Here is a 22,256-nt window from a genome sequence, read left to right on the forward strand (position 1 = left end):
AAAACCCTACAGGGATTTAAAAGCTGTTTTCAGCAAAAAAGAGTCAGACACGCTGCCTCCCCACAGAGACACTGACTGTGCTATTGAAATTGAACCAGGGGCTAAATTCCCAAAGAAGAAAACATACTCTATGACCCAAAAGGAACTGGCAGCCTTAAGAGAGTTTATAGATACCAATCTGGCAAGAGGATTTATACAACCTGCTAAATCGCAGATGGCCGCCCCAGTTCTATTTCAGGAGAATAAAGGTGGAAGTTTAAGACTTTGTACTGATTATAGGGGCCTCAATGCTATTTGCAAAGAAAACAAGTACCATTTACCCCTAATGAAAGACTTGTTAGCACATTTGTCTAAAGGGAAAGTCTTTACCAAGCTGGATTTAAGGGATGCATATTTTCAAGTGCGCATCAAAGGACATGAATGGATGACCTCATTCTCCACCCCTTTTGGCTGCTATGAGTACAAAGTCATGCCCTTCGGGCTTTGGGGGGCCCCTGGGGTGTTTATGCAACTAATTAATGAGGTGCTCCATGAATATCTGTATCGGGGAATGTTGGTTTATCTGGATGACATCTTCATTTACTCTGATAACTTGAAAGATCATGTAAAATTAATTTGTAATGTATTAAAAAAGTTACTGGATGCACAATTATATGCCAAATTGTCAAAATGTGAATTTCATAAAACACAAGTGGACTATTTGGGGTATCACATATCGCATGCAGGAATTGAGATGGACCCCTCCAAAGTAAAGGATGTTCTGGGGTGGGAAGCTCTCAAAACTAGAAGGCAATTGCAAAGTTTTCTGGGTTTTGCTAATTTCTACCGCCAGTTCATTCCAAACTTTGCACAAGTGGCATTGCCTCTAACTGATTTATTAAAAACTGAAGGTAAAGGAACACCAAAAGCTCAAAGGCCTGGAACCCCATTAATATGGATTGATGAGTGCCAAAAAGTCTTTGAAGCCTTGAAAGTTTTATTTACTGCTGAACCAATTCTAAAACACCCTGAGCCTGATCAACCTTTTGTAATTCAAGCTGATACTTCTGATGAGGCCATAGGAGCAGTTTTGCTTCAGAAAGACGAAGGGGGGTCACTCAAGCCTTGTGCATATATCTCCCGCAAATTTTCTGAAACCAAAAGGAGATGGCTTGTTTGGGAAAAAGAAGCTTTTGCAGTTCGCTGGGCTTTAATGACATGGAGACCCCTCTTAGAGGGGTCGCCCCATCCTTTCGAAGTTTGGACTGATCATAAAAATTTGGAAGCCCTTACCACACCTAGAAAGCTCTCTCCTAAACAAGTTCGCTGGGCTCAATTTTTCAGCCGTTTCAAGTTTACACTGAAGGGAGGGAGGGAAAAACTTTTTGGCTGATGCTTTATCCAGATTGCCTCAGCATAACAGCCAATGAGAGCAGATAGTTGCACCCGTTATTCCTAAATCACAACCAGGTTCAGTGGCACTTACCGGAGCTCAAACCAAAACTCCTAAACAAACACCGACTAACGAACTGCTTCAAAAAATAAACACAGCATTGGATTCATATGAATGGTTCCAGGAACATAAAAATACTTTAACCCATGAACAACAAGCCTGGTGGATGGGAGACAAGTTATATGTACCATGCTCACTATGCAGAGTCATTTTGCAAAGGGGCCATGATGACAAAACATCTGGACATTTTGGATTTATAAAAACTTTGCATTTATTACGTAGGCAATTTTGGTGGTCTACTATGAGAAAAGACATCTCTGAATATGTGTCTACATGCCCTACATGTGCCATTTCAAAAGAGAGAGGAGGAAAACCTTTGGGACTGTTACAACCAGTTGCCTCTCCTCAACAACCTTGGAAAGAAATTTCTATGGACTTTATTGTTGATTTGCCTGAAAGTAACCATAACACTGTTATTTGGGTTGTCACTGATCTTTTCTCTAACAGGCACATTTTATTCCATGTGTTTCAATTCCTAACGCCAAAAAACTGGCTAAACTATTTATTCAAAACATATACCGCCTCCATGGTGCCCCCAAGAGGGTGATTTCAGATCGCGGGCCACAGTTTACCTCCAAATTTTGGAGGGAGTTTATTACTTTAATTGGTTCCACTCAGGCCCTGAGTTCCAGTTTTCATCCGGAGACGGACGGATCGACTGAGAAAATGAACTCATTATTAGAACAATATTTAAGATGTTTTACTAATCACCAATAAGATGACTGGTCAGAACTTTTACCTTTTGCTGAAGTGGCTTACAACAATACTGTGCACCAAAGTACTGGATTTACACCTTATAAAATAGCTACTGGACAAGATTTCTTACCTTTCCCAGAGCTGCCTTTGAAAAATTTTCCTGAACTTTCAACTGATCAATGGATCACTAATATTACACAACTATGGCCTCTTATTGTTAAATCACTACAGAATGCCAGAGACCAACATAAGAAATTTGCTGATAGAAAACGTTCTGCAAACCCTCCTTGGAAAGTGGGGGACATGGTTTGGCTGTCTACCAAAAACTTAAAAACAACCCAGCCATGTAAAAAACTAGGCCCAAAATTCGTGGGACCTTTCCCCATTGAGAAAGTTATTAGTCCTGTTGCTTTTAAATTAACTCTTCCAAAAATTTACAGAAACATACATCCAGTTTTCCATGCTAATTTGTTAAAATCATTTAAAGACTCAAGTACATGGCACCCAACCAAACAACCTCCAAATCCTATCATGATTGAAGGGCAAAGCCACTTTGAAATAAAATCCATATTGGACTCTAGAAAATATAAAGGCAAACTACAATATTTAGTCCAATGGAAACATTTCCCAAAAACACATCACGAATGGGTGGAAAGTACTAATGTAAAAGCACCAAAGCTCATTTCTAACTTTCATTCAAAATATCCTAATAAGCCTAAATGAACCTATGTATCTTTAAGCAAACTACAATTGTATATATATTTTATTATTTGTTTACAAACCACAATTGTATGTATATTTTGTTTCTTTACAGATTCTTTTCCGAATGTGAGAACATTCGTTCTGTTGGAGGGCGGCATGTCAGGATCTATGCAAGCTAGAAACCTTATTTGTTATTAATTTGTAACAAATTAATGCATAGTAAATGGTTAAACAGTAAAAATGTTAATTGCAGGCCGCTTGCTTGTTCCTGCCATTGAAGTTAGAAGAAGCGGGGGAAGAAGATACCAAGCCAGGTGCTGCTGTTATCTCTACAGAGGCGCCAACAAGGTCAAATAACTGTGAGAGCCAGAGCAAGGCGTGAAGAATTTCAAGCGGGAAAAGAAAGGAGAAGGGGGGGAATTTGGGCTTAAAAAGGGAATGCTTTGCTTTGTAGAATTAAACTCAATAAACTATAGTTGCTGTGCATTTCTCCCAATAAAGAAATCTTTGATGGAACTGTTTAGACTCCAGAGGATTTACTGAACTTTGGGAATGAGTGTGCAGACTCTGACAGAGGCACTACCTTGATGTGATTGTAGGTTTGCATGCTCTGAGTAGGATGAGAGCTATGCCAGAGGTTTAACTATACTGGACAGGTCTCATTAGAGGAGCTAGATAAAGAGTGTCTCTCCCATAAACAATATGGTGAGATGTAATTTACAGAAACCTATACTGGATCGATCATTGCTTAGTCAACAAGGACCACACTAGGTGTTCTAGTTCCTGGACATCTGGTGACAAGTGGGCTACAGGACTCAGGACTGTTGGCTGAGCAATCAGGGCCAGCAGCTGCAGGACTACTAGAAGAAAATGTATTTACCTATCGCAAATATACAAAGACTGAAAATAAATAATTATCTGCTATTACAAATCAAGTCCAATGAAAAGAGGATATCTGAAAGAATGCACTAGTTCCCGAAAGAACAACATCCAAAATCAGAAATAACAGAACAGAGGCTAGCAGATCAACATCAATTTATAAGATAAAATAAAGTATTCACAGAAGTAGAATTGGAAGAACTGCAAAGGTCTACCCAGGGCAAAGAAATCGAACCTTTGCCAGAAATAGCTCAGACTTTAGAGGCAAACCAGGGGGAGTTGGCAGTAGAGGAAGCCAGCATAGCTACTGAATCATTTTCATTCCCAAACCAGGCACTCTCTCCTCTGCCTTCTCCTCAGAAAGAACAAAGCCCTCTAACTAAAAAACAAGAGAAATTGAAACAAAGAATAACTGAGCATCTAGAACAGGACAAAAAGAACAGAACAAGGTTGCCTACATTGAAGCTTGTTACAAAGTATTACAAACAGCTAGCACAAGTATTAAAAGATGCCAATACTGTAATATCAAATATAAGCACCACCTCACTGCAAGAAACAAACTAACTAATGTACAGCATGGCTGCAGTTATAACCGAATACCTTGGATGCAAAATTAACAAACAAGGAAAAAAGCCAAACAGTGCACACCACCAAAATGGAAGATGAAGTTGGAAAATAAGATCAGCACGTTAAGATCAGATGCGAGCAAGCTAGAATAGATGAAAGAAAAGCTGAAAAAACAAGAAGACCAAAGAATACCTGATCAAGAAATATCACCTAGAAACAAGGAAGATCAAAGAAACATTGGAAATAATAAAGCAGCAAATAACAGCCATAGCCAAAAAGATCAGCAGATATGATACTTGAATTGCACACTATAGGCAGAATCTCTCAATTTCAATCGAATCAGAAAGGTTTCTACCAATCCATCAATGGAGAGACTGCAATGAACCAGTCAACACCTGACAAAGAAGAAACAATGCAGTTCTGGGCGCAGCTATGGGACAACCAAAGAAATACAACAAGAATGCAGCTTGGATAAAGAAGGTAGATAAGAATAAAAAAGAAGTTGAAATGAAAGAACTTGTAATAACAGCAGAAATGGTGGAGAAAAGGGCAAGGTAGATCAAGAACTGGTCAGCACCAGGTGAAGATGAACTGCATGGTTTTTGTTTGAAACATCTGACTGCTCTGCACCCACTCATTGCCAAGCAGTTTAACACCATACTGCAAGGAGGTGAAATTGAAGATTGGTTAACATCTGGCAAAACCTACCTGATAATGAAAGATCCAGCAAAAAGGCCAGCACCAGGCAACTACAGACCAATTACTGCTTGCCAACACCTTTCAGATTGCTAACTGGTGTGGTAGCTGATGCAGTCCAACAGCATCTAGTTGAAAACAAGCTCCTTCCACCTGAGCAGAAAGGAAACTGCCCAAACAGCTGAGGAACAAAAGATAATCTCTTAACTGACAAGATGAATTTGGAAAACTGCAAGAGAAGAAAGACCAACCTGAATGTAGCTTGGATTGATTACAAGAAAGCATTTGACTCCCTACCATATGATTGGATAATCAAATGCCTAGAAACAACATGAGTTAGTTGAAACATCAAAAGCTTTGTGCAAAGATCAATGGCACAATGGAAGACACAGTTGCTGGTCAATGGTGATAGACTGGGAGAGGTTAATATCAAGAGAAGAATCTTTCAGGCCGACTCACTATCACCAATACTGTTTGTCATTGCATCGATTCCTCTGCCAACAATACTGAACAAGTCAGGACATGGCTATCAAACATCAAAAACATCTGCCAGGCTATCCCACCTCCTTTACATGGATGATCTGAAGCTGTATGGAAAAACACCATTTGAAATAGAATCACTGCTCAACACTGTCCAAATATACAGCCAAGATATTCCAATGAGTTTGGACTAGACAAATGTGCCACCCTTACCATCAACAGGGGAAAAATAGTGAAAACTGAAGGAATCAAGATGCCCTATGGAAATAACATCAAGAGTCTGGATGAAGAAAATCACTACAAATACCTGGGCATCCTTCAAGCTGACAACATCAAGCACGTCGAAGTCAAGAAGAAGATTAGGAGCGAATACATCATGAGAGTAAAGAACATATTAAAGTCCAAACAGTGGAGGAAATACCATCAAGGCAATTAACACCTGGGCAATTCCAGTCATTAGATACACAGCTGGAATAGTGGACTGGACTCAAGAAGAACTAAAAGCCCTGGATAGGAAGACCAGAAAAATAATAACAATGAATCATGCCCTTCATCTACATAGTGATGTTGACAGACTCTACTTACCAAGGAGCATAGGTGGGTGTGGAATGTTGCAAGTACATAAACAGTTGAAGAAAAAAAGAGCATTGGAAGAATAATCTGAAGGACAATGAAGAAGATGTTAGTACACCATGAAGGCTTACTGAATACCAAAGAGACCAAACTGACCTATAAGAAAGATCAAATGAAGAATAGAAAAGAGACATGGCAAAGCAAAGTATTACATGGCCAGTACACAAAAAACTAGTAGGCAAAGCAGACAACAACAAGACCTGGCAATGGCTAAGAGCAGGAAAGTTGAAGAAAGAAAGAGAGGGGCTTCTGACTACACAAGACCAAGCCTTAAAAACAAGTGCATATAAAGAAAGAATTGAGAAGACAGCAACAGACAGCAAATGCCACCTCTGCAAAGAAGCTGAAGAAACAGTGGACCACCTAGTCAGCTGCTGCAAGATCGCACAGACTGACTACTAACAATGGCATGACAAAGTAGCAACAATGGTGCATTGGAATATCTGCAAGAAATACCATTTGCCTGCAAGCAAGAACTGGTGGGACCACAAAACTGACAAAGTAATAGAAAATGAAGAAGCTGACGTGCTCTGGGACTTTAGAATACAAACAGACGAGCACCTGTCACAACACCCCAGATTTAACAACTGTTGGTAAGAAAGACAAAAAAGTCTGGATAGCGGACATTGCAATACCTGGAGACAGCAGAATAGAAGAGAAAGAAGTGGAGAAAAATCACAGAATATAAAGACCTGCAAATAGAAGTAGAATGACTGTGGCAAAAGAAAGCAAAGATAGAACCAATAGTAATATGCACCTTTGGTGCAATCCCAAAACATCTGGAGCACCACTTGAAGACCATCAGCATTGACAAAATCACCACCAGTCAATTGCAAAAGGCAGCTTTACTTGGAACAGCTTACATCCTACAAGGATACCTTTAACAACATCAAACAACAACATCTGCCTATCCCCGGTCCTTGGGAAGGACTTGAAAAGTGGATAAAAAGGCCAAATCCAGTCTAAATATCTGGCTGACTGTGCGACCAACAATAATGCTGTAATAATAGCCATTTATATTGGGTTTTTAACATTTTCATTGTCACCTTAAACTTTTATAGCAACCTGCCAGGTCACCATATTATAACCTCCATTTGAAGACTGAGTGGGGGCTAAGACAGGAGACAGCAGCTTTCCTAAGGCCACTCAGTGTTCACAGTAATTTCACTTTTTATTACCTGCAGCAAGCCATGTTTTATTACATTGCAGCCAACTCCTGAACACTGCTGCTGTCTTAATCTGTGTCTATTATTTCATGAAAAGATTCCAAATTTCTTTCCATCCTAGTATATTCTACCTTTTCCTTCAAATATTGGATCCTCCAAATTTAGTCCTGCTAATATTGCTTCTTTGGAAGAACAATTACTTAAAAAAAAACTGATTAGAAAAAATGTATATTTTCTTTGCAAAATTAATGCAGATATAGATTTTCTTGATGAAGAATATACTTTAAGGCACAGATTTATGATCAGTCCCATCTACATGTATGCATTTACATGTAACACCAAACCACTCCTTGGTGTAACAAGTAACAAAAATCACAGAAGTGGAATGTGAGATTGAGTGGAAAAAAACACATGAGGTAAAGCTAGTCATAAGTAATCTATATATGGAAGAGAAGCTGGTTAATAGTTCAGCTCATAAATAGCAGCTCAGTCCAGCTTGCAAAAAGCTTGGAAGAAGTGATTCAAAATGTTCAAAGAGATGCTGCCTTAACAAAGTCACTAATAAAAAAGAACTGGAGGTTCCTCTAGTAGTTTCCAAGATTCTATACTGTACTTCATGCAATCTGAACAAAAATCAGAATGGAGTATCTTACAGCAAAGTAAAGTGGTTTCACATAGATGCAAAAAATGGAATTCTGATTCTGTGCTGTTTAATACTAACATTGGTAATTAATTTAATAGCAGATTAGCCAACAATTGCTCTAGCAGATTAAATTATGGAGACTATTTTTAATTAAATAATATACATTTAACCAATAATCCTGAGGATTCAGGGCATACTTCCTTTTTTTTCTACAAAGCTCCTTTGATTCTGATGTGTGATTGCCTTTATAAAAAGACAGGCAAACTTTTGGGTCAGCAGGCATATCTAATTTTGAGTGTATATTGGAGTGATCTCATAAAATGGTTGCTATGGAGGTAGCAAGATAGAAACAATGAGCTCCTTTGCTGGGTATATACAAGCAAAGGCTGAACAATCTTCTGTTTTGGATGCTTCATATAGATCGTTGTATTCAAGAGTTGAACTAAATAGTATAAATGCTATTCCAAATTGTAATTCTGTGTGGACACAACCAGTAACATTTATCATCAAAAGGCAAACTTGGGAGGTTGTTCTCCATTACCTCTACCACTTTGGCTTGCCTTTTAGGGGAGGGGGATCACAGAGAGGTGAAGACAGTTCCAGACAAAACACTGGCCTGTTTCTATGCACCACTGTTATTGTTTAAAAATGCTTACTGGATATACAAGGCCTAGAGGCACTCTTGCAAATTAAGATGATGCTAGAAGTTGGTGCATTATTTTCAGCATGCCAGTTTCCTTAGTAATAATTTGAATTTAAAAAAAAAAAGTCAGGTGGAAAAATAGTTCAGCAGACACTGGAAAGATATCTGTGGACACTATGATACCCTAAGAATTATATATTCATTCTTTAATAGACAAAAAAACCCACAGAGACTTTCTATCAACAATTGCTAGTAGCTTTCATTTAATATATGCTAGGTTCTCATCATTTTCTGTTACACCCCCAAAATTCAATGTATATATTAAGGTTGTGGAAATACATAATGATCTCATAACTTTATTTAAATAATAAGTCGGTCAAAAAGCAGTTGACTATTTACCTAATCGTTCTGCAACATGCTTATAACCCTGTAAGAGGTATAACAACTTGCAAAAATAATTTGTCCTTGTCTTTTACTCTGAACTTGACATTAGTAAAACTGCAGAATTACTCACATGAAGCAAATTTAATAATAGAAAAGCAGTCATATATTTAGCAAAATTCAAAACAAGAGAAATTATTACACACACTTTCCTCCAGTTACCAATTTTTGGTTGCTCACTTAACATTAACAATACAATGGACAAACTCAGTAATCTACAGACAATATTGTGATCTAATTATTCTGTTTACCAACACTAAAGTACCTTTAGTACCTTCAACCTGAGGTCTGGATTTGTGGCAAATAATTACATTTAAAGTCTGGACCAAATATCAATTAAGACAATCTTAAGTTTCTACAAAGATGACACTGTGTCCTAAGTCTCAAGTATTTATGAGACTTCTACAAAATGTGTTACCACTGTGAGCAAAGAAAGGGCAGAGTGTAGTGCCTTTGTATTATTAATATTCTGCTTTGTTTCCAGATTTGTTAATGGCAGCTCCAATACTCTGAGAATTATAGAATCATGGACTTGGTACAGGCCATTTCAACTATAAAGTCCAACATCCTGCTCAGATCAGAAATCCAAATTAAAGCAACCTTGATGGCGGGCTGTCCAAACTCACTTTGAATACATCCAGCAAAGGGGAATGCACCACCTTCACTACTCTCCTTGTTCCTTTCTAGCTCTCAGGTTAATCAAGCAAGTACTGGTAACTACAGGGGAAATTAGTTAAGGATTCCTATTTAGAACCTATTTGTTCTCTCTGATCATTCATTCAGTGAGCTCTCTCTCCCTGGAATCGGGTTGTCTTATAGTTTTCCTACAGTCTCTGCTTATTCAGCAGGAAGTAGTCATCCACAACATGCAATCATCAGCTTCAGGACACAATGCTTCCTATCAGGAACTAATCAGCCAATAAAGGTAGACAGTATCATCATGCCCTTCTCCAACATGTTCCATTCTATTATTCAATAACTGAAAATAAAAATATTTTAAAATTTATATAAACTTCTCTGAACTGTATTTTCCTAAATATGCATGAAAAGCAGTCCTACAAAGAGTAACATTACATCCATCTCAGCATGACATAATCACAAAGAAATGCTTACCGGTTCAGTCAGACTGCTGTCTTTTTCCAAGAACTGCACAACACAATACGCCAACTGCAGAAAAAAACAGTATTATCAACTACTATGGAAATGACTGACCAGGGGCAACACGTAAGTATTGAGGTATAAATCTAAGATATTTATAATTGTGGGGGATTAAACTGCAAATTAAATCTGCCCCTAGCAACCATATGTCTCCTAGCCCACTAAGGCTGCAATTCTATATACATTTATCTAGACTCATTTCTGTGTAAAAATTATCCAGCAGAAGAAAGCACGAGCTGCAATGGGAAGTACCAGAAAAGCAGCTGAGAGAAATTTCTCTATCGTTGCTTCTGCTCCTTGCTCCCCCATCACTTGCACTGTTGCCTGCTTAGCCTTGAGGTAGAAGCCTCATTGCTTGCCACTTCAGAAGCAGTTGAGGCTCTCTGGGACAGTTGTCCAGCCACTGACTGTTTCTGAGAAGGGCTGCATTTATGGCCAGCTGGATAGCAATTGAAGAATTGACAGTTTTGTACTAAGAATGATTTTGGCATTTAGATAAATTATCTGGGAACTAAATGTTTTGCCAATGAGGTGGACAATATTCAAAAGGATATGATGGGTGGATGGGCTTGGAGGAGAAAAAGGACAGAGTACTGTAGGAACATAGATGTTGCAGCTTACAGAGAGAGTTTAATCAGACAGGGTCAATTAGATTGGCCCACCCCTGACAACTTACTGACCCTCTTGGGTTCTATAGGGAACTTCGGGTTTTCCCAGAGGACTTGGTGGGCAGTTGCACCAAGGCATTAGGTCACAGCCTTGAAGAGGCTGGTGGCAAAGGCCTTGGACCACATTGCTTCAATGCAGTCTCTCCCTGTGAGCTGATCCCATGATGCCCCTTAGTTTTCTGAGAAGCTCCAAAGACGAAACACTAAGATGCCTGGAGCTCCACTAGAGGAAGACAAATAATGAATCTGATCAAACATGAGTAAGAGCCCATATTCGGGATTACATTATGGGATAAGGGCAGCAAAACATCATTACCTTTGCTCTTATTGCATCTGCCCTGTGATTCAGTCTGTGCTAGAGAAGGAAGAGTCACAGGAACATCTACAAGGCCACTGTGAAAAATATTCTAGCTATCTGGTGGATGAAGTTGCTGAGATCCACTTAGAGTTTGATTCTGACTGGGTAAGTCCAGTTTAAGTTATGGTGCCTGAGTTATAGTCTTGCAGCCTTACCTGGACTGAGTTTGAGCCTGTGACTTCTGATGAAGTGGACAGGGTCCTTCTAACTGTGAGCTCAGCCACCTGTTTATTAGATCCATGTCCCTCCTGGATTGTTAAACTGCCTGGGAAATGACATGTGGTTTGGTCCATATGATGGTGTCAGCCTTTTTGAGGGAAGGGAATGGTTCCTCCGGTCTTAAAAGGGGGTGTGTGCCCCCTCCTCAAGACGTCATCCTTGGGCCCAACAATCCTGGACAATTTTCCATTGGTTCAGAGATACTCAATTGTACACCCCAGGCTATTCAAGTGATGCTGTTGATGCCCTATTCCAGTAACTAGATGCTATGCAAATCTGGATGGGGAAGAACAAACTCAGGCTTCATCCGAACAAGACCAAATGGCTATAGGTATTTGGGCCTCTGGTCTGGGAGACTTTCCATCTCTAGTCTTGAATGGGGTAGCATCTCCCCATTCAAGACTGGTACACAATCTGCGAGTCTTCTTGGACTCATAGCTCAAAGAGTAGGTAGCAGCCCTGACCAAAAGAGCCTTCCAACAAAATCACATAGTGCACCAGTTGCATTCATTCTTGGCTTCAAGGCCCTCCAATCAGTCACTCACACCCTAGTCATGAATGGACTATTGCAATGCACTCATGTTGGGCTGCCCTTGAAGTTCACCTGGAAGCTACAGATGGTCCAAAATGCGGCAGCATGGACAGTGATAGGATATCACTGCTCTTGAAGCTGCACTGATTACCATTTGGTTCCAGGTGCAAAAGCCCTTCGTAGCATAGGGCTTGGTCATTCGAGCAATTACATATCTCCAATAGTTTCTCCCTGTCCTATAAGATCAGGTAGAGTAGGCATCCTCTAGTTCCCTTTGATTAAACAGTGTCATCTAGTAGGGCTCTGGAAGTGTGCCTTCTCCATTACAGCACCTGCTCACTGGAACAGCATCCCCATAAAGATACATATGACTCCCATCCTGATGATTTCAGGAAATCCGTGAAAACCAGGTTATTCTTCCAGACCTTGAGTAGGGTGAGTGTTGAGCTCTTGTAGAATGTTTTATCTGTAATGGGGTTTTTCCCCCAGATAACTATGATCTTTGTTTTTTTTATTATGGTTTCTTGTTTCAAAGTTGTAAACTGCCCAGAGTCTTGTGGAATTGGGCAGCCTCTAAATTGTTAAATTAAATTAAACTATATTGTCACAGTCTTCTCAGTTCTAAGGTACTGGATGTGGTTAGGGTTAGTACAGTGAGCAGGGAAGTGGTTTATGAACCTCAGTCTCTCTCTGGTTTCCCAGGCTGAGGAAACAGCCAGGAGCTCCCTTACCAGTTTCAGCTGATATACCTGCATCCTTTTTTGGAAGTTAACCTGAAAACTGCATACACTAGTAATCTCCATTTGACTATAATATTAGGACTACATGGGACTATATTTGTGACTTGTCCAGAAATTTCACTTGGTACAAATGTCAACAGTCAGGTTGGTCTCAGAAAGAATGCAAAAAGACCATATTACACTTGTGCTTGAAGCACTGAGTGCCAATTTATTCCTGGGCAAAATGCAAAGAACTGGTCATTACTTTTCAAGCTCTACATAGCTTAGATGCAAGCTATTTGAGAGAACGCCTCCTTCAGTAAGAATCTCACTGAGACAATCTGAGGAGGCTTGCCGATGGTCGCCATTGAGTTCATCTGGCAGTGATTTGGGATTAAGCCTTCTGTATCATTGCTCCAGCTCTGTAGGATGCACTCCCTGCAGAGCTGAGGGGCTTCACATCTTGTATTAGCTTTTAAAAAGGTCCTTAAACAAGTATTTGCATGCAAGTTTTAAACTGTTAACTTTTATAATCATTCTATTTATTTGTTCTAACTGGTCTGTGCATTGATTGCAATATCTTGATTTTAAATTTATGATAAAAAGCAAAAATATTTTGGTAGCTGCCAGTTACAGGTAGTCCTCGAGTTACAACTGCAATTGGGACCGGGATTGCTCTCACTAAGCGATACAGTTATAAAGCGCGATGTCACATGACTATCGCTTAGCAACAGCAATCCAGGCAGCCCCGGTTGTCGTCATAATCCAAGACATATGGGTCATTAAGTGGAGGGAGTCCCAGGTAAGGAGTGCAGGAGCGCTGCAGGGGGTGGCAGAGGCTCTGGGAGGCCCAGTGCAGGCCGTGCGAGCTGGTTGCCAGGCACCCACATTTTGTTCACATGATCGCAGGGTTGCTGCAACGGCCAGAACTTTGAAGACCAGTCTTAAGTCCCTTTGTTTCAGCACTATCGTAACTTTGAATTGTCGCTGAATGAATGGTCATAACTTGAGGACTACCTGTATCTCATTAAATAATACATTTTTTAAAAAAACATAAGATCATACTAGTTGATTCAATTTATACAGCACACTAAACCATAATATGGTTTTGTTGATTTTAGTCTCGCATGTTATGTGAACCCAAACCAATTATAGTTTATTCACTGTACCATTATCAATCACACCATGACTTAACCTGATATTTGAACCTCCTTCATATGTACTTTTAAATGAAAGTGTTTCCAGAACCAGAGGTAGCCAATGGAAGACTGCAATGAATTGTTAGGCCTCTGGTTGATTTGCAGCAGACCAACTAAGCCTATGGTTTCTGGTCCTCAACATTCAACAAGTAAAACTGAGAGATCTTTCCCATGACTGGCCTCATGTTAATTATTCATTTAACTTCACTGCTAACCATCTGTTAACCCAGGTATAGGTTTGTATTCAATGTATATGATTAATAAATTATGGATCTAATGTAGATCAATCTCCACCGTCCCCAACAAAAAGTTGTCTTAAAATGTTTGAGGACCCTCTAAAATAGCCAGGAACTAACACTGAAGGATTAAAGGAAATCATTGCCTCCCACCCTCAGGGGAGATACCACTGGATCTTGGTCATTTTTGCAGACAGAGCTCTTCTGTTTACTAAGGATCAGGTCTGGACCCAAACTATAGAATTCCGTGTCAGAGTGACAGACATTGACTAACATGTCTAAAAAAAAAAAGTTAAATAAATCCACGAAGGGCAAAGATAGAAATAGCTACTAGTTATACAGGATCTTCTGAATGAATGTTTGTGTTTTCCTAATGAGAAGCAAGACAGCACATCATACAGGCCTTTGGTCTAATCCAACAGGTCTCATCTTACATTTCTAATATAATCACACTAATTAAAATAACATTAGGAATTGATAAGCCAACTGGAGAACCTGGGAAAATGTACTGGGAAAACAAAAGCAGGTATTATGGACAGAGTTGTAGACTACTACCCTACAGAAAGTCCAACAAGTTAAGAAGCAATGCTTCTAAAATTTAAAGTCAGACAAACAGGACCAAATCTGCCTGTCATTTCAGGGCACTTACAGAATGTACTGTATGTTATCAGAATGAACTTCTTACCTGAGGGTGGTAGACACTCAAAGATTTCACTTTGTGTAATGGTAGCAAGACCCGGATGAGGAACATTTTGTGCTCTTCCTTCAAGGGCAAAGCAAATCCATTGATTATACTGAGAAAGGAAAAAATCATAAATATCAAGGACTTGTATCTGTGTATATGTATGTATACACAGCTGTTCCCAGCTCCCACCTTGCTGTTGCCACATCATCAGGATATCCTACAGGAAGTATCTGCACAGCTCCCCAAGAACTCAATGGCATAATTCATAATGTATGGGAGGGAGAGACTCTTGCAGGATGAAAAATGGAAAACGCACCTGACTGCCTGGTAGTAATCACCAAATACTGCCTAGTAGCTTCCTACTAATAAAAAAAATAGAGTAACAGAGAATTATCTTACCTCCCTAAAATCTCTAGCAATTCTGCAATCCCATTGTGATGTTCTGTCTCATAAATAAACCTGGAATATAGAGAAGGCATGTGTTATACTACTAAGAAGCTGGTTTCACGAAGATAGTGATATGTACCTTGCATTACAGAAAGATCCCCATTTTCTGGCACAGAAAACCCAAATTATACAAAGATAAGCATATGTGCATACATCTGTTGATTTCCTTCTGTTTCTAATACAGGGGTTTACAAGGACATGTTTATGTTTAGACAAGGAATTAAGACTAGAAGATACAGAGACTGGGTGTAAAAAGGGGCAGCAAAGAAGAATCAGATGGAGGGATGGGAAATGCACTAAACTCTGAAAAGCTGAAGTCTAACTGATAAGAATCTAGCCTTGTTCCTCACTTTTCTGTCAGGTTCTACTCAACTACTCTGAAGATTTTCATTTGCAGCTATGATTTAGAGATTTTTCTAAGAAGATGCTTCATAAGGGACGCTTTTTTCACTTATCTGCTCTGACAAAAGACCTTACAGGAACATAGCTGAACAAGTTTAGGGCAAAAACCAGCAACATCTCCCAGTCTGGGTCCTATCACATGTTCCTATAAGATGGCTCAAAGCTCCCTCACTCCTATGACTGAAAGCTGGTAAGATCTCACGTAAGAATGACAAGACAACATATAAATAGGCAGGGAGAATTAACTAAAAATCCAGGGGCTCTTGTAAGGGTGAATGGTTATCTCACCCCAAGACAAGACTTATTTAATCTATGATTCTGTATCCAATTTAAAATTATTCTGCCCAAACCATTTCCCATAAACTAGACTGCACCATTCCTGGCTGCTGTCAGTAGTTTAAAAAAAAAATCCCATTTTAAAAAATTATATTACCATATTTTTCTAGGAATAAATAACCTGTGCCCTCAGGTGAGTTAGAACTGATCTCCTAGGTATAGCCAGAATACCCAATAGCAAAGGGCTATGGGAATTTCAGCTTGTTTATCCCTGCCCGAGGTCAGCTTATTCAATAGTTTTTCACCTCCTCACTTAACTTATGGAGCTAAAGAATGAAACAGGATCCCAAATAAATTCAACTCACTCCCCCAACTCAAGATAAATGTTTCATCCACTTAGTAAATTATTACCTACTACTACTACTTACCTATAAAATATGTTGTTGATCTGTCTCCTTATATAAGCTCGGAGGCCCAAAAACTTCCCATAAATCCTATGCAAAATTGTCTTCAGAAAGTCTCGTTCTCTGGGATCTTCACTATCAAATAAATCCAGCAGCTGCAGGAGGAGGATTAAATACAATCTATTTTATCCCAACCTATTCCAGATTGCTCAGCTTGTGTTGGTCTTCGGTTCTATGTTAACAATCTGGAGATAAGCACAGCTGGAAGGTGTCAGCACAAGGAGACAACATCTTTAGCCATGAAGCAATATCTTTAGCCATGAAATTTCCTAAACTACCCAGCACACAAGGCTGTGATGCTTTTCAAAGGACTCCAATAATGCACACTGCAACTTTACTTAAAACTCTGATGGATCACAAATGGAGAAATACAACATCAACAAGTATGTTGTATCTGTAGTTTGCTTTGCCCTTTTCATATGACAAGGAACTCATCTATTTCATTCATGAACAGCCCAGACAATTGATTTTTTTAAAAATGTAATTATACTTTTATATAATTTCACAATTATATTCTCACAGACAACATACACTCACTTGTCCTCTGGAAAGTCAAATGTATAGAAGATTTGCAACACTAGAAAGTTTTTGTCCTTTTGTTAAGATTATTTATTTGATAGGAAAATAGGATTTTCATTTTCATCTAATTTCCTTGAATTTTTAATGATACTTTCACACTTTAAAAAAAAATACACTTATTTTTGTTGGTAATTATTCTGTCAATTTAAACCATATGTTTTGGTAAAATGTAAAATATATTCAATCACTTTATTCTGGGGGGGGGGAGTTAATTTAACAAGAAAAATTACACATTTTTTTTATGTTTTATTGATTTTATTGTAATTTCTTTGTTGTGAGCCAGAGTCATTGAGAGTCGGATAGCATACAAGTTTAATTAAGTTTAATAATAATAATAATTAGAAAACAGTACATATTACTATCAGGATAAACTACCCTGTAAAGCAAAGTACAAAAGAAAAAAAAGGAAAAAAAACATGTAGGACCTACATTTCTTTGTATGATAACTACTGCTAAAATGAAAAATAAGCAATTCAGCAGTACAATTGGAAAATTATCTGCTACAGGATCTCTGGATTCCCAGGAAAGGTTTCGGCTTGCTCTTCTGCGTGGAGCTAAAAGCAAGGAAGAAGAAGGAAGTGATGGCTACTTACTGACAACACAAACTTCTGGTCAATGTATTTCTTGGCTATGTTCGGCTGAAAGTCTGGAGACTCCAAGAACCTCAGAAAGAATTCATATACCAGCTAAAAAAGGAATGAGACAGAAAAGGGGTTATTTACAATATTATTACAGAAAAAGTAAAGGTTCTTTCAAGTCAAGTTTGACTCATGAATATTTCATGGAGGCATGAGTTTTGTTTTCTTGGCAACAATGCTAAAGAGATTTTGTTTTCTTCTAGGACATTTCCTCAACTTCCCAGTCTAGCCTTGTAGCCTTGAGATTTCCTGGTGGCCTCCCTCCTAAACATTAACAAAGTCTATCCCTACTTGGCTTTTTGAGATCAGCCAAAGGTAGCTGAGGACTTGCTGTTTGGCATCAATTTTTTTCACAGTTTGCAAAACAAAATACAGAAATCAAAGTTCAGGTGCTAGGGCCCACCCAAATGTATCTGGCATCATTTTGGATTCAGTATAGAAGCCTTATTCCACTTCATACCAATGAGTACTCATTCTCTCTAGCAGAAGCCCTGAGAGCTGTGTTTCTATAGTACAAAGATAATTGAGTCTGCAAATGCAAACCCTTCCCTGCACAAATGCCAAAGCAGGAGTGGCGTGTGCCTAAGAAGGTCTGTTGATTTAGGCTGAAGATATATGTATGCAAAGTTAATCCATTATGGAGTCACGCTTCTCCATTTGGAGCAGATATGCACTTTCCAGTCTGAATTAAACCCCAGAAAAACAAAGCTATGTACTGCTTGACCAGTTTTTGTGACAATCACAATTCTACCTCCCTCTACAGCCAGAAGTACAGTATAATATATTGAGTGACCTCCACTCCCCTCAAGCAGGGCTGGGCAATTTTTGGGTAGGGAGGGAACTGCAGTGGGTTGGGTAATTTAGTAAAAATGAGTAAAGCTGAATCACATACATGGGCAGGGCATCCCTTCTTTCTCCTGAGTCTGTGTGAGTGAATTTAGCTGATTTAGGACTAAGTCCTAAAAATGATGCCACCAATTTTCAGCAATTATTATTAAAATGTAGTTCCGAGGGCCATAAAAAAGAGGTGAGAGCATCCCTACAATTTGTACTATAACTTGTAATTTCTATAGCATCTCTATAATTTGTGATCCTGGCTGGTGGATGATGGGGAGCTGGGACTTATCTGTATTTTTTTCTCCAATGCATTTTACAGTATATGTCTCTTTGATTTTGTTGTTGCATTTTCATAGCGTTTTAACTCTCTTTGCCACCCAGATTGTCTTGATTTGGCAGCTTTATAAATCCAATAAATATTTATTATAACAAGATTTCATTTTTAAAAAAGCTTGTTTTTACAGCAGCAAACACATATTTTATTGGATGTACATCTTAAAGAAAGAATAAAAAAACCTTCATTAAGTTTGGTAAACAGAACCAGACCCGTTACCCATTCAAAAATGATATCCAGAAAATCAAGAAGAACACTTTTTCACAACTGTGTACTTTTATTCAGAATACTAAAAAAGATGTTTAATGAGAGGCAAATTAGGGATAAGATAAACATTACTGTGAAAAAGAAATTAAAAAAAATAAGGAAATGTGAAGTACTGGAGAATTATCACTGCTGACTGGTATAAGAAAAAGGAGTCAAATGTCTCCAGGGAAAGCTTTTATCTTTCATTTTTCAGCTTATCAAACAACAGACATAACACAGAACTTTTCAGAGGTTGGCAAAAATGTTAATTGTTAAACCATTTTAATATTTTAATATTTCTGTTACTGCTAATTTTAATCTAGATTTTTCTATCGTTTTGTTTTAAATTTTATTAGGTATGAGTGCTCACCAAAGCAGAAAGGTGGGTTATACACTGAATCCAATCAAATGCTAATTAGCTGCCCAGAGTCATTTGGAGTTAGGCAGATCCAAATTGAATAAAACATAAAATAAAATAATTAAGTAATTCATTACAGAAGGGAGTCTAGTTCAATAATTAAAGATTGCATTATACTCATTTCAGTGGCAACTCCATGTCAACTCCAGGCTTTTTCTTCTCCCACTATGGCAGGATGAGCTGCCCTAATGAACATGGTGAGTTACAGTCAGTCTCAAGGTTAGGGCTTTTGTTCACTTGACACACCATGCAAAGAGTCCCACAGACACGTAGAAGCTTCTTGCCTAATTAAGATACATGTAAGCAGGCACATCTGCCTTTTAGTGAAAATCAGCTCTATCCTCGATGAACATTTTTAGTCTCCTTTTAGAACTATCTAATTTGATGGGTGCACCACATCTGATGGCAGAAAACTGCATAGTTTCATATCTAAGCTAGTTCTCAACTGCTCCAAGGAGAAGCATATAGGTAGGTCATGGTCTAAAGCAGGGTGGATAACTTTTTGTAGGCCAACAGCTGAACTCAAATAAATGGGCATAAACATATTGAAAAAGTTGGCTGTCCCTGAGCAAAAAACACAAAACATCTGTGTAGGAGACCAGCAATATGATGCAATCTTCAGATTGACCACAGTGGTCTAAATTCATATGATCTAGCAATTTTTCTAAACATCAAATTTCTAGCTCAAGTCATTGCTTAAACATTTCCATTAGGGGGAAAAGAAGGATACTAACATGGCAAAGTACTGTTTTATTACCTGGAGATGTGGCCAAGCAGCTTCTAGTGTAGGTTCATCTTCCTCAGGATCAAATTCTGCTCCTGTAGGATTAGATGATGGTGGAAGTGTCCGGAAGAGATTCACTGAAAACTGAGAAATGTGATAATAAATTTGAGAGGTTTCTGCAGACTCAATGGCTCAGTGGAATCCCTCCCTATTAGGAAACTGCTAACCAAATATTAATTTTCTCCAGAGGCACACCTTCTCCCCAGTTCCAGGAAGGAGAAAGCTTCATAAAAAATACAAAACACTGTAAGTCTGTAATGAGAAACATTCTCCTCAGTATTCCATGACTTGCTGATGTCTATTTCTAAGCATTACTGTGTACCCATCTCTCATGCTATTAATGCACATCACGTTCAGCCTATCAATAAATTGACTAATACTGTCTAGCCAACTGATTTACATCCAGGTGCTCGCTTTCTCCAGCTCCTCCATGACACCCCTTTAGATACGTTATTCGGAAGCCTGCTTTAAGCACTGTCAAATTCTAACCATAATAGGGAGCCAGAGAGATTAGTTCTAGCCATAGCCACTCACCTCTTTCTCTCAACAAGAAAGGTATGAAGTGGAACTGCAACAGCTTTATGTGACTGGGAACACAAGCTTCCTGATTCTCAGTCATGTGAAGCACTGCAATCTCATTCAACCAAACGTGGCTGAAATACCACTTCATACCTCCCTGCCCAACAGAAAAGTCGGGGTGGAAAAGGGGAAACTAGAGCTCACATACTCATTTCCTTTCCATGTTTTAGACTTTAAAAAGCCTGTTAAAAGGATTCAAATGAACCATCAGAACACAAGTTTTTGGACTTCACAGAATTGAAACAGGAAAGGGCCATTAGGCCATCAGTACCTCCCCCTTTAGTGTAGGAATCCAAATTAAAGCATCCCCAACAGACGGCTTTTCAGCTTCTGCTTGAACACATCCAGAAAAGGGCAATTCATTACTTCCCACTATTGAATTGGTATTATCATTAGGAATTTTTTCTTTTTAACTGATAACCACTTTCCTGTCATTTAAGATCATTCTCCTGCGATTTGGGATGACAGAGAACAGGTCTTGACCTGGGTAACATCCCTTCAAGAACTTGGAAGGTATTATTATATTCCCAAGTTATTATTGTATGTTATTATATTTCTTCTCAAGACTAAACATACCCAGTTCCCTTAGTTTGTTCTTATAAGACTTAGTTTCTGGTCCCTTGATCATCCTTATCACCTTTCATTGCATCTGTTTCAGTTTTTAGGTGCTTTAAGCCAGATGCAGACAATTCAAGCTCTTATGATCACATATAGCCTTCTACAAGCTCCATGGGTGAAGGATTTTTTCAGTACTTTGGTTGGTTTTTTTAAGAGCTGAAATCTTAACCTGTACAATGGTTTAAGGCATACATTTTGCTCCTTAAAAACCAGCCTGAGTGTCTTATTCCCACTCACTATGGAGTTATCATGACATTACCAACCCTAACCTTCTATAGCCTCCTAAGTAAGACCCCAGGCTGAAAAAAAGTTGCCCATCACTTTAAGCTGCTTTGCTGGGAGCAACACCCAGAAGTAAATCAATCTTACCATGATAACTGCTTCAGGATAAATGGCTTCTGTGACAACATCCCGATTATGAGTAATGTATTCCACCATTTCATTGAGTCCTGCCCGTTTGACCTCTTTGAATTTCAAGTCACTGAGTGGGTCAGAGACAAAGTCAAAGAGGACACAGCACTGTCGTAGCTTCTGTATGAAGAGCTCTTCCCGTTCATGAGGAGGAGCATCTGAGGGAGAAGACAAAAGGCAAAGTATTTCCTTTCTACTCTAAGTCTTTTGCTGGATACCAATATCCAAACAGACCATACAGCGGCTTTTTTCCTCCTTCCTTGTACCATTATAAGGTTTCTTCTGTTCTCCATAGGCTCACTCACTACTGTTGTGATGGATAAGATGTTCATATTGTTCTCCAGTTATCAACCATGTGGGAATTTAAGGCAAGCTATTATCTCCTAGACCCAGCCCCTCTCCAATCTAGTA

At 38.8% G+C, this 22,256-nt stretch overlaps 1 protein-coding gene across 3 annotated transcripts in view; it reads right to left on the reverse strand.

Annotated features, from left to right (window-relative positions):
• Positions 1-22,256, reverse strand: part of PPP2R5D (protein phosphatase 2 regulatory subunit B'delta) — a 64,844-nt gene that overhangs the window by 20,231 nt on the left and 22,357 nt on the right. For all 3 annotated transcript variants that reach the window (XR_015797459.1, XM_088148197.1, XM_088148190.1), the window contains 7 exons: positions 21,804-22,003; positions 20,211-20,321; positions 17,574-17,666; positions 16,366-16,496; positions 15,212-15,271; positions 14,813-14,921; positions 10,152-10,205 (listed from right to left, as the gene is read on the reverse strand). Coding sequence is in view for 2 of the 3 variants with exons in the window: in XM_088148197.1 (XP_088004323.1) it covers positions 10,152-10,205; positions 14,813-14,921; positions 15,212-15,271; positions 16,366-16,496; positions 17,574-17,666; positions 20,211-20,321; positions 21,804-22,003 (758 nt within the window). In the remaining variant the exon portion in view is untranslated. The remainder of the gene's footprint in view (positions 1-10,151; positions 10,206-14,812; positions 14,922-15,211; positions 15,272-16,365; positions 16,497-17,573; positions 17,667-20,210; positions 20,322-21,803; positions 22,004-22,256) is intronic.

The sequence above is a fragment of the Python bivittatus genome, unplaced genomic scaffold (assembly GCF_059951505.1).
Source record: "Python bivittatus isolate LINGU-HERP-01145 unplaced genomic scaffold, Pbiv_v1 ctg000020_np1212, whole genome shotgun sequence".
In the NCBI taxonomy this organism is placed as follows: domain Eukaryota; kingdom Metazoa; phylum Chordata; class Lepidosauria; order Squamata; family Pythonidae; genus Python; species Python bivittatus.